Genomic DNA, 15,808 nt, shown 5'->3' on the forward strand with positions numbered 1-15,808 from the left:
GATCTTTGTTCCTTTCACACTACTTTTGACTTTTTCACATTTGTCTTTTTTCAATCTAATTCTTGCTTTTTCTTTTCTTTTTGATCATTTTCCATTCTCTTACCTCTCTTACTCCTAATATCTTTCTTTATCTATCCATCTTGGGAAAAGTGAATTCTTCGAAATACCTTTTTGTAAGGCTCACTTGGCTGTGCCTGGACGGGTTTGAGTGTGGAGGAGTTGCAGTTGAAACCCGAATCTTATAAAGGTTCTTCTTGATTACTATCTTTGCTCTTTGCTTCTTTGGGTTCCTTCTGATGACTCTAATATTTTAGTCTTTCATTTGATAATAATGTCTTAAGCCAATATAACAATACGTTTTATGTCAATTTTAATCTCTATGTGCTAATTTTTCAAATACTAACTTGCAATAGGGTAGAGTATTCTTGTCGTTTTAATTGTTTTACATGAGCAGGCGTCACATGAGAGGAATTATCACGTGTTCTACGAGATGATAGCTGGCCTGCCCCAACAGCAGAAACAGCGTTGGTGTTTGCATGATGCTGAAATGTATTTTTACCTTAATCAGGTAATTGGAGAGAAACTTTTTTCACCTTTCTAGATTTTAACCAAAACACAAGAGCTCAGTTTGGCAACAATAAGTGAGCAAGATGTATTAACGGTTTGGTGTTGCTATCAAACATATGACCGGCTCATACCATGGATCAATAAATATCAATTAAATTCTCCCTCCCATTTCAAGTATAATAAATTGATCCTCATTTCCATCTGAAGTTGCTTACTGTTCACACTCATGCCTGACCACCCGTTGAGTGTTTTCCCTATCCATTGGGACCATACTCTGTGCAGAGCGTTGGTGCTGCCGAAGCAGTCTTCTTGGCTATTGGGTACAATCCTGCACAGGTCGCCACTGCAACACAGTATGTCAGCAAGCTGGCACTCATTTTGCCGACCTCGGAAGGATGACAGGCAGAGTCAACCCCACCTGGTATTGATTCAACAGCCGAGGGGGATTTGAACTCAGGATCCTAGGATCCCAAGTCCACCACCCTAGCCATTAAGCCAACACCAGGCATGTTTTCCCTATGGTGGTTTGAAATTCTGCAAATAACCACAACGTTTACACATATACAGTGTAAAAACCACAACATAAATTGAAACACAGGGGGAAAAGGTCAAAAATGTTTGCACCAATTTAAGTGAGTTTCTTTCGTGGCACCACAAGGAATTGAAATGTCGACTGATGCAAAAAGTTTCTGAGTGTGAAAAAGGGAGTGAGGGTTTGGATTTTATTTATCTTTGTTTGTGCAGAGCCTAGATGAGTGGGTATTGAGTCATTTAAGATTACAGGCAGCTGAGTCCCTTGGGCATTCGGCAACGTACCACTCAGAGGAGCAGCGTGCACCGATGAGAACGCAGAGGATGAACGTCCACTACGGGTGCAGAACTGAAGAGGTGGTCAGGCACTAGAGCACGGCCTGTAAGCAATACACAGAATTTTCACAACGACTGAAAACCAGGGATGAAGACCCACCACAGGACAGTGCAAGCACAGCTTGGGACCAGGACTTGTTCTCGAGCAGCAGCCAGTCACTCCCCGCTAATGCAATGTCACCAATATGGCCAGCATGATGTTCCACCGGCTGTATATCCTCTCTGATTACTCCTCACAATACGCCTCTACCAGCCTTCTTATATTTTCCCACCATATTCACTTGCTTCCCTTCCTCTGCTCAGATCCACACTCTGGTGCTTCAATGATGGACTAAAAACTTTGTGATTACCCTCTTGCTCACCATTTGGGCCACCCTAAAATGCCTCTATCCAGTACCTGGAATATTTATTGCGGTTTCTGCTTTCCAAGCCCAGTTTAGGCCTCCAAAATCTGAATTTTAATAAGTGTATTACAATCCATAAGAAGTTGAGTCATATTGCATACAACATTCATGGCATATGATTTCACACGGAAGATGTTTTACAGAGAGGAAGACAACGAGGTAGACATCGACCCCAACAACGACACAGCACGGAAAGATACTGTCATATAATTAAATCTTATGTCGGATTCAAACTTGGTACGTCATGCTCTTCCTGTGCACATGCTGACCATTTATTAATTCTCCCTATTCCATTCCTGCCATTCACCATGCTTACATTGACTGTGTGCTTTTGTGTCTGCCTGTTCCCCCTTTACCCCAATATTTCTGCAACTAAAAACAAAAAGAGTGTACTTCTTCGTGATGGCGAACCCCCCTAGTTTATAACAAATCAAAGAAAGGCCGCTATTCAAAATGCTCCTGAGATGCTTTTACAAGTACAATGTAACTACAATGTTAATGTTGATGTCACCAGTGTCCACAGGACATTTCATTTGATCGTTCATCTTCTCCAATTATTTGTGTACATTCATCATCGGAAGTAATTCTGCATTTAAATTGTTTTGCGCAATTCAATTGTACACCAGGGCGGCGAGTGCAGGCTGCACGGGAAGAGAGAGCGGGAGGACTTCTGGCATCTTCTGAAATCCTTGGAGCACCTTGGCTTGTCCGAGGAAGAGAGGGACAGCATCTTTCAGTTGCTTGTGGCCATATTGCACCTTGGTAACATCAGCCTAAGTCGCTCTCAGGTACACTGTTGTTTGCAAAACGTATGAGCTGAGAACAAGGTAACACTGACCCCAAATAATTTTAGGCCTTGAAAGCACTTTGCAGTGTATTGTCAATTGCTTTTATGATGCTGTATTTTATTTTTGGGTTTCGTAAATCCATGAGATCATCTGTATTCTCCAATAATATGTCATTCAGTCAGTCAAGTCAGTGTGTGTGTGTGTGTGTGTGTGTGTGTGTGTGTGTGTGTGTGTGTGTGTGTGTGTGTGTGTGTGTGTGTGTGTGTGTGTGTGTGTGTCACCTCCATAACTCCAAAACCATGAAACCTCGTGGCTCCAAACTTTGCGTGCATAACAAGGGAAATCCAAGGGAGAACATGAATGAAACCTGAGTATTTGGGTAAATTTGAACACCCCTTTTGAAGATAATTAACGCTGAACTCGATGTCAGGATTTTCCTTGGTCAGCTCAACTTCACCTCGAAGGGGGGGGGGGGGGTCCTTTAGCCGCCATTTTGTTTTCAGCCTGTTCAAACATGCCTTGCCCTTGGAAACAGATCGTAATGGTTTCTATACCATCAAGCTTGATACCTATAAATCGCTGATCATTGATCGTTAATATTGATACCCGTGAATTGCTGTTCACATTGCGAATCGCTTGCCAAGCCAGCCGTTCCTCATCAACCAATGTTTGTAAGCCATGGCGGTACAGTGTTTCGACCGTTTCATTGGAGGGCTTGCTTGAGTGCTTAAGCCACTTGGTGAGCACTCGACAAGCTGCTTGGCTTGAACCATCTTTTTATTTTATTTTATTTTCATTCCCTCTCTAAGACGGACCCAGATTGCGCTATTTCGAAGTATTAAAGAGGTGTGGAGTGGCGTGTTGGACCTGCCGATCAATTTCCACCACATGAACCGGAAACATTTCCTGACTCGACCAGGCGGGTCTGAGATTTTTTTTAAAAAGAGCGGGAAATCCATGAGGTATTATGAATTACCTCAAGGCTTCTTCCTGAAAACGCCCTAAAACTTAACAGGACGATCCCTCTTTCTCCGCAGTCGATGAAGCGACGAGGTTCGCACACGTCTTTTTACCATGTGGCAGTGCCGAGTGAGGGAAATGATGAGGTAACGTTAACGACGAGGTATTACATACGCAGCTCAGTCACCTGCGCCACCCCACGTTACGTACGGTATTGATTCACGGGTAAAAAAATAAACGTGTGTTGTGTGTTGTGTGTTGTGTGTTGTGTGTTGTGTGTTGTGTGTTGTGTGTTGTGTGTTGTGTGTTGTGTGTTGTGTGTTGTGTGTTGTGTGTTGTGTGTTGTGTGTTGTGTGTTGTGTGTTCGTTCAGTCCTGCGTTACAAACTGTGCAGTGGTAATTCACAGGCAAAAAATAACGAGAGGGGGAGAGAGTGTGTGGGAGGGAGGGATGGGAAGGGGTGGGGTGACGGTCCTGAGGGAGGGAAAGGGGGGGGGAGACGGACCTGAGGGAGGGGAAGGGGTGGGGTGACGGTCCTGAGGGAGGGGAAGGGTTGGGGTGACGGTTCTGAGGGAGGGGAAGGGGTGGGGTGACGGTCCTGAGGGAGGGGAAGGGGTGGGGTGACGGTCCTGAGGGAGGGGAAGGGGTGGGGTGACGGTCCTGAGGGAGGGGAAGGGGTGGGGTGACGGTCCTGAGGGAGGGGAAGGGGTGGGGTGACGGTCCTGAGGGAGGGGAAGGGGTGGGGTGACGGTCCTGAGGGAGGGGAAGGGGTGGGGTGACGGTCCTGAGGGAGGGGAAGGGGTGGGGTGACGGTCCTGAGGGAGGGGAAGGGGTGGGGTGACGGTCCTGAGGGAGGGGAAGGGGTGGGGTGACGGTCCTGAGGGAGGGGAAGGGGTGGGGTGACGGTCCTGAGGGAGGGGAAGGGGTGGGGTTACGGTCCTGAGGGAGGGGAAGGGGTGGGGTGACGGTCCTGAGGGAGGGGAAGGGGTGGGGTGACGGTCCTGAGGGAGGGGAAGGGGTGGGGTGACGGTCCTGAGGGAGGGGAAGGGGTGGGGTTACGGTCCTGAGGGAGGGGAAGGGGTGGGGTGACGGTCCTGAGGGAGGGGAAGGGGTGGGGTGACGGTCCTGAGGGAGGGGAAGGGGTGGGGTGACGGTCCTGAGGGAGGGGAAGGGGTGGGGTGACGGTCCTGAGGGAGGGGAAGGGGTGGGGTGACGGTCCTGAGGGAGGGGAAGGGGTGGGGTGACGGTCCTGAGGGAGGGAAAGGGGTGGGGTGACGGTCCTGAGGGAGGGGAAGGGGTGGGGTGACGGTCCTGAGGGGAGGGGAAGGGGTGGGGTGATGTTCCTGAGGGATGGGAAGAGGGGATTGGGTGGGAGGAGTTGTGTGATATATCAGTAGTTTATGCTCATGCATACATAATGTTCTCAGTTGTTATAGTTCTTAATATGGCATCGGGTGTGCGTTGTTGCAAACAAATGGAACCGGTACTCTCCAGCCTGTTGCATACACATCATGAACCCTATCTGACACCGAATGTCGTTATGCTCAAGTAGAACAAGAGGCGTTAGCGTGTGTCTGTGGCACCTTAAAGATGTACCAATATGTCTTTGGAAGTCATTACCTTTGAGACTGATCACAAACCCTTGTTCGGTCTCCTGGGAGAAACCGGAGCCATTGTGCCCACATCATCAGGTCGTGGGCAACGTTGGGCGTTGACCCTTGTCGGTTATAACTATTCATTGGTTTACCTCCTGGGTAAGGAAATGTACTGTGCTGATGCGCTCAGTCACTTGCCACTTCCTGTAACCATCCCAGAACCTCCACAATCTGGTGATATTATTCATCTCATGGCTAACGTCATTATTGATGAGGTGCCCATAACCGCAAAGCAGATTGCTTGTGCTACCAATAGCAATCCAGATTTGCAACAATTTAAACGCTGTGTTATGTCAGGTAATTGGGAATCGCTACCGGAAGGGCCGAAACCGTACCTCATCCGGAGGATGAGTTCGCTCTTGATGCGGACTGCCTGCTTTGGGGGTACCCGAGTGATAATTCCGCCGAAACTCCACGGGAAAATTATCATTGAACTCCACAATGCTCTTCCAGGCACAGTCACCACGAAGGTATTGTCCGAGCCCGTTTGGTGGCCTGGTTTGGACAGTGACATTGAGTCCAGTGCACGCCATTGATACACTTGTCAAACCCATGCCAAGACACCACCCCAGTGTCCATTGGCCATGGGGTCGTGGCCATCAAAACCATGGTCCAGACTGCACATCGACCATGCTGGTCCATTTTAAGGGAAGCTTTTCCCTGTCATCGTTGATATCCACTCCAAATGGATTGAAGCTCTCATGGTGCCATCCTCATCCTCTGCTGTAACAATTGAAGCTCTACGTACGATGTTCGCGCAACATTGTATTCCAAAGTCCATTGTATCAGATAATGGATCGTCATTTACGAGTTTAGATTTTCAGAACTTTTGTAAAATGAATGTTATTAAACACGACACATCTGTCCCCTACAAACCTGCCAGTTTGTGCTGAACTCAAACCCGGATTCCATACGGCTGCTCCAGAAACATTGATCAAAGCTACTTCGCCCTCGAGAGAAGAAACATTGACTTCAAAGGGCCTCTTCCTCCAGAGACAACCAACCGTTACATGCTGACAATTGTTGACGAATTCTCAAGGTTCCCGTTTACCTTTCCATGCATTGACATGACTTCACCAACGGTCATTAAATGTCTCTCTCAACTATTCGCCATCTTTGGTATTGCTCAAGGTCGAGAATAACAAGTATCAACAGAAGCGTAATCACGACCAAATGTCTGTGCACCGCAACTTCCAGATCAATGATCCTGTTTACACGTTGAACTCCGGATGTGGAACCAAGTGGTTACCTGGCATCATTATCGACAACATTGGTGAAATGATGTTTCTTGTGAAGTTGTGTGACGGTAGATACATGCATAAACATGTTGACCAACTCACGTTACGTCATGGGGAGCCAAACATTGAACCGCCTCAAGTGCCTTTGTCACCCACTCTTGTATTAACACCACCTGCGTTTGAACCTGAGGTGTATCCTCGTGAAAGCTTTTCACTCATCAATGTACCTGACCTCCTTCCCGACCCTGAATCTCTTTTTTGAGAAACCCACAGCAGTTGCAAGCAAGGACGTGTGGTCACGGCCCTCGTCAGCTCTGGGACTGCCTTTGTGAGTGGCGATTTCCCGTCATTGGCCACTGCTTCTGTGGACGTGCTATCTTGCGGGCGGTCCCAAGCTGTGGGGTAGTCCCAATATAAAGTCTTCCCTCCCTCTCCAGGGTTCCACAGCCGACCTCGCCACCATAGCTTGCGCACCCTTCTGGCCAAATAGTTTGTAATGGTTGTTCCTCCCAGAGCAGCGCAATGCACTTTCCAATGTGCCTTGGGTGTTAAACGTCGTGAGTCCTCACCCGGCCTCGTCCGAAAACAGGTTTTACAAAACGGTCTTATTTTGTCTGCTTTATAATAGATGCTGACTGCCACCTCAGTTCACATTTAACAAGATGATTTACTCTGACAAATTACATGTTACAAGAGTAAATCTAACCTTTCTTGATCACACGGTCCATACTATTCTTCACATGATCTAGCAATGGACCCCCTCCCCCCCCCCTTTTCTGCATGACAATATATAGTTGCATGAAACACATATATATATATATATATATATATATATATATATATATATATTAATAACTTGTGCAGTATTTTAAAAGGACACTTTTGTTCCCATTTGTGGCAATAGGCTCAGGGTGGTGAATCAGTGGTGATCTCGAGTGATCCCTTGCTTCGTTTTACGGCCCGATTGCTTGGAATTTCATCAGATCGTCTTGAAGGAGTTCTCATATCACGCTTTGCTGTATGTACACCTCTACATTGTCTTTCTCATCGAAATAGTTTCAGATTTTGGTGAACGATTTGCCTTGTGTTCCATCCTTTGTTAATCCTCGGTTTTATGCAGTCATGCTTTCATTATCTGGCTGTTTCACTGACTGTATAGCAGTTTTGATTTTAAAGTAAAGTAAAGGCTATTGTATACTGCTTTTTTCACTATTTTGGCTAAATTACAAAGTCTTTATTCGTGTTGTAGCCGATTCCCATTTATGATACAACCAGTAGCCAACTTTTGCGTTTGAATCCCAGACAGTTGTGCATTTGGTGGACAGGTTGGGTGTGTTGGTGAACAGGTTTGGTGTGTGATAAGGATGAATTGATTCGATTTTGGGGAAGACTTGGATCAGATCCAGATACAATATGTATATATGTATATATATATATATATATATATATATATATATATATATATATGTATATGTATGTATGTATATGTATATATATATATATATATATATATATATATATATATATATATATATATGTATGTATGTATGTATATGTATATATATATATATATATATATATATATATATATATATATATATATATATATATATATATATTATGAGCCTGGTGTTGGCGCAGTGGTTAGGGCAGTGGCTTGGGATCCAAGAGGTCCTGAGATCAAGCCCCGTTGGGCCACTGAATTAATACACCAGGGGGTTGACTCAGCCTGTCAACCTTCCGAGGTCGGCGAAACGAGTACCAGTGTACTGGGCCGGTGTATACCCCGGTTAAAATAGGTGTACCATATCCCTGTGTCGTAAGAGGCGACCAGGGTTGCGTCAGGAAGGGCATCCGGCGTAAAACATGTGCCAAATCACTATGCGGATCATACGGATGATCCGCTGTGGCGACCCCTAACGGGAGCAGCCGGAAGAAGAAGAAGATATATATTATATTGTTGCGGATCCGGGGTGGCAGGATTCTCACCGGGTCCTAGGGGCTACCCTCACCACGATCGTCTCTGGGGTTTATAACGCCAGCCAGCTCGGCATAGGCCTCGGGTCACGCGCCTTCAATCGCGATACCAAAGTAATCCTTGTACCTTGCCAGTTGGGGAAATAGAACCCCTGGTTACAGACTGGTTTTGTCAGATGCTGAGTGTTTTCTGCCAGTCTGTAACCATTTTGGTTTTATATGCCAATCGAACGGATCGTTCCTCGACGCGACAAGAATTAATCCATAGCGGCAACTTCATACGAATTAACCAGATTTATTGGGGAACATCGGGAATCACAACACAAGCAAAATTCACGACAATGTTTTTATGAACAAACCTAAACCCGTTCTTAACGAGGGAACCACGGTCTACAGGTTTCGAGGGGATTGCTACCGAAATATGCCTTGTACAACACGTGCAGATAAAGACAAACAGCATGCATCCAAGACAAGACGGAGTACTAGGTGAGGTTTCATGGACGAGAGGACAGTGTCAAAAGCACGAATGTCGCTCGCAACAGGTGGATGTCAACAGAGTTGAGCTCCCGCTCGAACGTGCCGCGTGGCGAAATGGAGCTCGTCCTCCCTTTGCCCCTTCTGCACCGCACGCGGTCTCCGCGCGCTCTGACCCCACATAAGGTCGACGATAGGCCTTAGCCGATCTCTCTCCATGGTTCAGCATACAAATCCAGGACAGGCCTGTTCTCCAGACAAGGCCCAAGTCGAGGTGCCGGACTCCGCAGGTGGATCGACAAACGTGTCAGGCTGTGAGGTGAGTAAGTACAGAGGCTCCGCGTCTCCTCTCCTGCCTTCCCGCCTCGAAGCCCGACTTCCGCTTCGTCCTCTCGGTTCCTCTGTCTGTCGAATCACCTTTTCTTTCTCGGCCGATGACAGACTCGACCCTCAGGTTCAGCGTTCTCTCCCGGCCGATTCACCACTGCCTTTCCTTTTCTTTCTCGCCTCGAAGCCGGCTGCCGTCCCTCTCACGGAAGATCCTCGATGTGCAGGTCGGTTCAGCATCTCTCCCGGCAGATCCAACACTGTGCCTCCTTTGTTCGCTCGCTTCGAAGCGACTCCGAGCACGCCTTAGAGAACCTGACTGTTCTTCACACACGAGGACGCCTTCTCTCAGCGACTCTGTTTTCCAAACTCAGAACTCCTTTTTTCCTTTCGTTTCTCTCTCGCTCGTTCCACGAGCCCGCCTCTCGGCGAAACCGAAAAAAAACTCCTCCCCCTTCGCGTCACTTCCTCCCTCTCGCCACACCCTCTTTCCAGGCCACACCCCCTCAGCTGACTGGGAGGGGCCTATCCCGGGATGGGGTAGGAATAAGAGTGAGTTCTTGTTTCACCACCACTGTACGAACATAAAACAGTCTCTTACTCCTCCCGACATACATATAACGTCCCTTTTACCCCACAACCTAGCTATACATGCATTTAATGGGGGAACGGAGCTAATCCTATATTTAGTAGTCCAATAAGGGCCATTTCCGTAAAAAAAAATTATTTTAATATGCATACAAACTAACACAACATTATAGTGATCGAAGCTTTTCATGCTGCACTCTTCAGAGTAAAAATAGCAGCAAGTGAAGGAGGAAGTGAAGGCGTGTGCTTTATACGCAAGTCTCAATAAGGTAGACACTGATTGGTTCAACCGTAATGATGTCACGGTTAATCCGAACGCCCATTGGTCGGCTCATCATCTTCAGCTCGAGCTCCCATTGGCCGGAGCAGAGTTCGTCGATGATTGACGTTTGCAACTGCATCCTGGAGAGAGGGGGGATGGGTTTCCCCTAAGGTCCATTCACCATTTGTTACCGTACCTCCCTTGATCTTTCCATGCTGAAAGAGACACAGAGATCGTACAAATTCCTTTTGACGACATAATATTGGATCGGTGGAAAGGATGAAGGATGCTTCCAACATACGTAAATGAAATGAGCTCCGACCTCGGCTCAATATCCTGAACATATCTGCATTGTACTGGTCTGCACAGATAGGGTTGGCAACCAGGTGCTGTGCAACGGCAGATGAAGCATATACAGTGGCCGGTGGTTGCTGGATATTTCTACATGCTTACACTGGTTGTGTTCTAACCCTCACAACCTTTCTTCGAATCACAGAGGGAAACAATGGTTGGTTGGTTCGGTGACACGAACAAGCCGATTGGATTTTGGTTCAGGTCTAGGTCCAGATCCGATCTCTCAGAGGGATACAAAACGTAAACTGTTCAGCCTGGTTGGGGTACGCGCTCTACCGAGTGCCACTCTCGTTGCTTTCTGTCACCTCGTTCTCTTGAGAGTACAAAGGTGGATGGGGAGAAGAAAGAGGTACTACGTAATGATGTAAAAATGCCCTCTTGCTTTGAGGAACAGGAAAAAATGAGGGTGGGGAGAGAATGCAAAGGATTAGCAGAGGGGGTGGGGTGAGGGTTTGTTGTAGGGAGGGGGTTGAATACTTGGGATGGGGGGAGGGGATTGAAGATTGGGGGGAGGGGTTGAGGTGAGTTGAGGACTTGGGGTGGGGCATGGGTGTTAGTGGGGAGGGGCTTGATTTAATCAAGTAACTATTCCTTGCAATTTATTGTTGAAATTACATTTTACGTTCCATGGAATTTCCGTGGGTACATGCTAATTTTAGAATTATGGTGGTAATGTTGAACACAGATTTTAAAAATGAGGTATGACAATCAAAATGCGAAATTATTTCGTAATTAAAAAATATTTCTACATTTTATTATGAAGTTCAAACGAGGAGAAAAAGACATTAAAATGTCATAGCCGCCGTGGTTTTAGTAATTTTGTTGTGCGGAGTTAAAGAGCAGGCCCATATTTACAAGATTTTTTGTGTAAGCGCAACTGACTCGAGTAGTCATGTGACGTGGAAGATTGTATACGATTTGGGTTATTCGGTCATGAAAATTAATGATGTAAAGGTCACATAATTGTATTGTGTGAGATAGTTGATCACGTGACATGTATGATGTTTTTGATTGGGAACACAAAATGGATTCAATGTTCATATATTTTGAGGGAGACGTACTGAATTACACAAACAGTATAACGTTTAATAATAATTATTTATGAACAAAGTAAATTCTATAACTGAAGATAATCGAAAATTATTATTCAGTTGAAAATGCTGTCCGATCAGTTTTTGCAAGATGTACTTGAAGGTGGTTGGGGTGAAATTGAAAAGAGTAATCAGAATTTTTTTGGTTTTTCAATTTTCATGAAAGATGCTTCATGGTGATAAATATGAAAAAAACTAGAACAAGATCGGTAAATGCATGTCCGAGAAATGGTTGACATGTTCAATACTGTTGTTTTTTTTTGTTTTGTTTTTTACAAATAAAATGGCCGCCAGTCTACCAGTCAGCCATCTTTGATCAGATCACAAAATAAAGTGAGGTGTATGTCATGCACTGTGCTTGTGACAAGTTTGAACAAAATCAGACCTTACATGTCCGAGAAATGTTTGAGGACACGTTTACGTAACGAAATGATCGCCAGTTGGCCATATTGGATCTGATCTTGAAACAAAATGACGTGCATATGTCAGCCATCATTCACCATCTGTGTGCCAACTTTGATCAAGATCGGTAAATGCGTCTCTGAGAAATGGTTGAGGACGTGTTCAACATTGAGTTTTTACAACGAAAATGGCCACCATTCGGCCATCTTTGATCGAATCGTGAAGCAAATTGATGTGCAATTGTAGACCATCACGTGTTGTCTTTGCGCCAAGTGTGAACAAAATTGGTCCATACATGTCTGAGATATGGCTACGGACGGACGGACGAGATCCAATCCATAAGCCACTGTTTTGGACGAAGTCCAACGGGGGCTAAGAATTTGAATAATTAAATTGGAAACTTGTACGACTGGTGATTGCAAATATGCCTGGTGTTGGCCTATTGGTTCGGGTGGTGGGCTTGGGATTCTCGGATCCTGAGTTCAAATCGCACTCGGCTATTGAATTAATACCAAGTGGGGTTGATTCTGCCTGTCATCCTTCCGAGGTCGGCAAAATGAGTGCCAGTATTGCTGGTATCCTGTGTCGGAGTGGCGACACGTCCAGGATTGTACCCAATAGTCAAGGAGACTGTTTCGGCAGCACTAACACTCTGCACAGAGTATGGTCCTGATGGATGGATTGCAAATAACTTCCTCGGTGAATGTGTACAGAAATAAAAAATTCTCACTGTTCTTTGACATTGATTTGTTGATGCCAGTTACCTTGTGATTTGTTGTTGCAGTGTTTTTACCCGTAACTTAGCCTAACCATTTATCCATAATTTGTGGCATGATGATCAATTTTCATGTAAACTGCACTTTCGTCAACAATGCATGACTCTGTCACTCCAACTTCATCACAAAGAAAATGTGATGTGATAGTAGTTGTATTCAAATGTGGTTTTAAAAGAAATGTAACCTCCAGATCTGCCCAGGCTTATTAAAAACGATAAACATAACCTGTGCATAGTTGGAGGGTTTATCCTCCTTTTAATTGAAATTATCCCAGATTCCTCTCCAGACCTGTGTGGCAAGCGCATGCTTTTCGTCAGGATCCATGGGGCAATGGCTGGTGTGCCATATTGTTCCTGGTCCCACAACATTGAAGGAGTTTATATTTGATGGTGTTGTGTGAACATTTTAAACCAAAATTCAACTTGAAAGTGAAATTAAACTGTCATCTGTATTCCGAAGCTTTGTTTTTGATCCTGCTGCTGTTGTCATTAACTGTCATCTATGCTGCTCGCATACTCCAATGGAGGGGTCCAGGCATCTACGATTGTTCATAAATGTTTCCTTTGTTGAAAATGTGTCATTGACAACGAGGTCACTGCTCCATTGCAGGATGGTGCCAAAGCAGCCTTCAGAAGCAAGAATTTTTGGAATGGTAGCAGATTTTTTTTTTTAAAGCTGCAGGATCTTCAATGTCCATCCACAAGCAAATTATTGTCAACAGGACAGCCAGCTTAACATCTTTTGCAAAAGATGGCAATACCCATTGACGCAATACGCTGCAAATTAAACTTCAGCATAACACTAGGAATTTAACCCAGCTCAAGCAGCTGAAAGGCAATGTGACATCATTACGGACCTACCTTGCCAATCCCTGATTGCCGCATACATTTGTGTTAATCGTGACTGTATAATATTTGTTGGCCTTTTTGTCATTCTGTGTCCAACAGGAAGGTGAAGAGATACAATTTCCTTTGAGTTGTCCAGCTTGGGTTTGATCCTCGGCCCGACGATCAACTTCGGACTGATATTTTGCAGGCAGCGTGTTGCATTAATTGAGTGCACCATCACTCAGATGAACATTTAGCCGGGGACCCGTCTTCTGGAATTAGTTGCTAGATGTTAAAGATCGCATAGTCTTTTTCGATGAGGAGCATCCTGGAAAAAAAAAAAATCAAAATTCCTGCCCGAACCTCCAGGGAGAATTGCATCAGGTGCGCAGCATCGATGCAACCCAGTAACCAAGTGCTACACACAAATTATTGAGTTTGGCATCCCCAAAAGCTACAATAAAATATTTTTCAATGAAGGTTTGCTTGTTGTGGAACTCGATGATTGCTCTGATATAACAAGCCATTGGCATAATTATATTATGCAAAGGCTAAAAACAAATGTACTGGAGAGCAACAGGCCCACATGCCGACACGAGCCCCACCTGACCACGAAAAATGGCGTATTACCAACCAGAAATATATATCGAGTGTTTCGCATTACATTATTTACATTTTACTTTCTCTTTGGACAGTTTCTGGGAGAATGGACGATTCATTTGGCACACAGCAAAATTTGAATCTTCCAATAAAGGCAGGAAATATAATCAGATAAACGACAATTCTTTTCAGCCAGCTGCAATCACCATTCATTATGAAGTGTTTGACAAGTTGAATCGTCATTGGTATTTTGGTTTATTGTAGTTTTGATCCAGGTATACCTAACAGATTGTACCTGCAAAAAGGCAGATTCCCTAAAGTTAGTGAATTGACCTTTGCAGGAGGCTGGCAGTGAAAAGGTTACCATGCCACGAACACTTCAGGCTGCTGTTCAAACCAGGTATGAACACAAAGTTATTGATTGTGGTAACAATAATATTGCCTGGGACATAGACCAAGTTAGTTTGAGTTTTACATTTAACAAGACTAAACTCGGTTTCATATTTTATTAAGGTACGTGATCATGAAGTCTAATATCGATTTATGTCTCTGCCGCCGAAGGTGGACGGAGGTTATGATTTCATCCCTGTTTGTCTGTTTATCTGTTTGGTTTTTTTGTCAATCTGTCTGTCTCTGAGCAGGATATCTCAAAAACTTATGGACAGTGATTCTTCAATTTTGAGAGATGGAGCTTAAATGATATATAGTATGATATCTTAAATTATGGACAGATTCGGACGAAACTTGGTGGACATGTTGGGTGTGTGACGAGGACGAATTGATTTGATTTTGGTGAAGGTCCGGATTGGGATCCGGCCTGTCAGTCGGATACAAAACGTAAAATGTCCAGTCTGGCGGAGGTTTGCATTCTATCAAATGTCGTTCTAGTCCATTGTATATTTACCTTCACCTCTGAGCTGGAGGTTGGCTATGTTTTGACCTCCGTTACTGTTTTGGATAGCTCAGCAGGAAAACTCAAAAGGTTATGGATGGATTTGGACGAAATTTAGTAATACATGTTGGGCGCAATGGACATACAACAAGGATACAATGATTAGATTTTGGTGAAGATCTGGATCCGGATCCTCGAATTTTTGAAGTGATTCTTCACAATTGAGAGATGGGACCAAAACCAATATTAGATAGGTGACAAGAACAAGCTGATTTGATTTTGGTTCATGCCTGGAACAGATCCCACCTCCCTGGAGGAGACAAAATGTAAACTTCTGTCTGGTGGAGGTATGCTCTCCACAGAGTGCCGTTCTTGTTAACAACCTCTTTTATTAGTACTACACAATGTTTAAAATCTATTCATTTCTTTTAATTGATCTATTGCTTTTAGATAGGTTTTGCAAAAAGTTTTTTTTGAAAATTGCATAACATTTGGAGACCGAGATTTGCATATAGGAATTGACAATTATTTCTCTCTTTATTGTTGTTTATTTTACAGAGACACAATTGCCAAGCTGTTGTATGAGCAGCTCTTCAGATGGCTTATTCGAAAAATGAATGGACAGCAAGTCACCATGGAAACTAACAACTTTATCCTCATCGTGGACTTCTTTGGTTTTGAGGTTTTTTTTTTTACCTTTTTGTCGATTAAACCACTGATATTAGAAACCATTTAATAGGTTAGTAAAGGGCAATTTTA

At 44.6% G+C, this 15,808-nt stretch overlaps 1 protein-coding gene across 1 annotated transcript in view; it reads left to right on the forward strand.

Moving 5' to 3' along the window:
* LOC147031310 (unconventional myosin-XV-like) overlaps positions 1–15,808 on the forward strand; it is an 89,429-nt gene that overhangs the window by 16,013 nt on the left and 57,608 nt on the right. Inside the window, exons 8-12 of the mRNA XM_085861538.1 lie at positions 455–568; positions 2,465–2,626; positions 7,384–7,497; positions 14,499–14,557; positions 15,608–15,731. Of these exons, the coding sequence (XP_085717664.1) occupies positions 455–568; positions 2,465–2,626; positions 7,384–7,497; positions 14,499–14,557; positions 15,608–15,731 (573 nt within the window). The remainder of the gene's footprint in view (positions 1–454; positions 569–2,464; positions 2,627–7,383; positions 7,498–14,498; positions 14,558–15,607; positions 15,732–15,808) is intronic.

This window comes from Eptatretus burgeri, chromosome 2, assembly GCF_056783735.1.
Source record: "Eptatretus burgeri isolate ZD-2024b chromosome 2, Ebu_testis_v1, whole genome shotgun sequence".
NCBI lineage: Eukaryota > Metazoa > Chordata > Myxini > Myxiniformes > Myxinidae > Eptatretus > Eptatretus burgeri.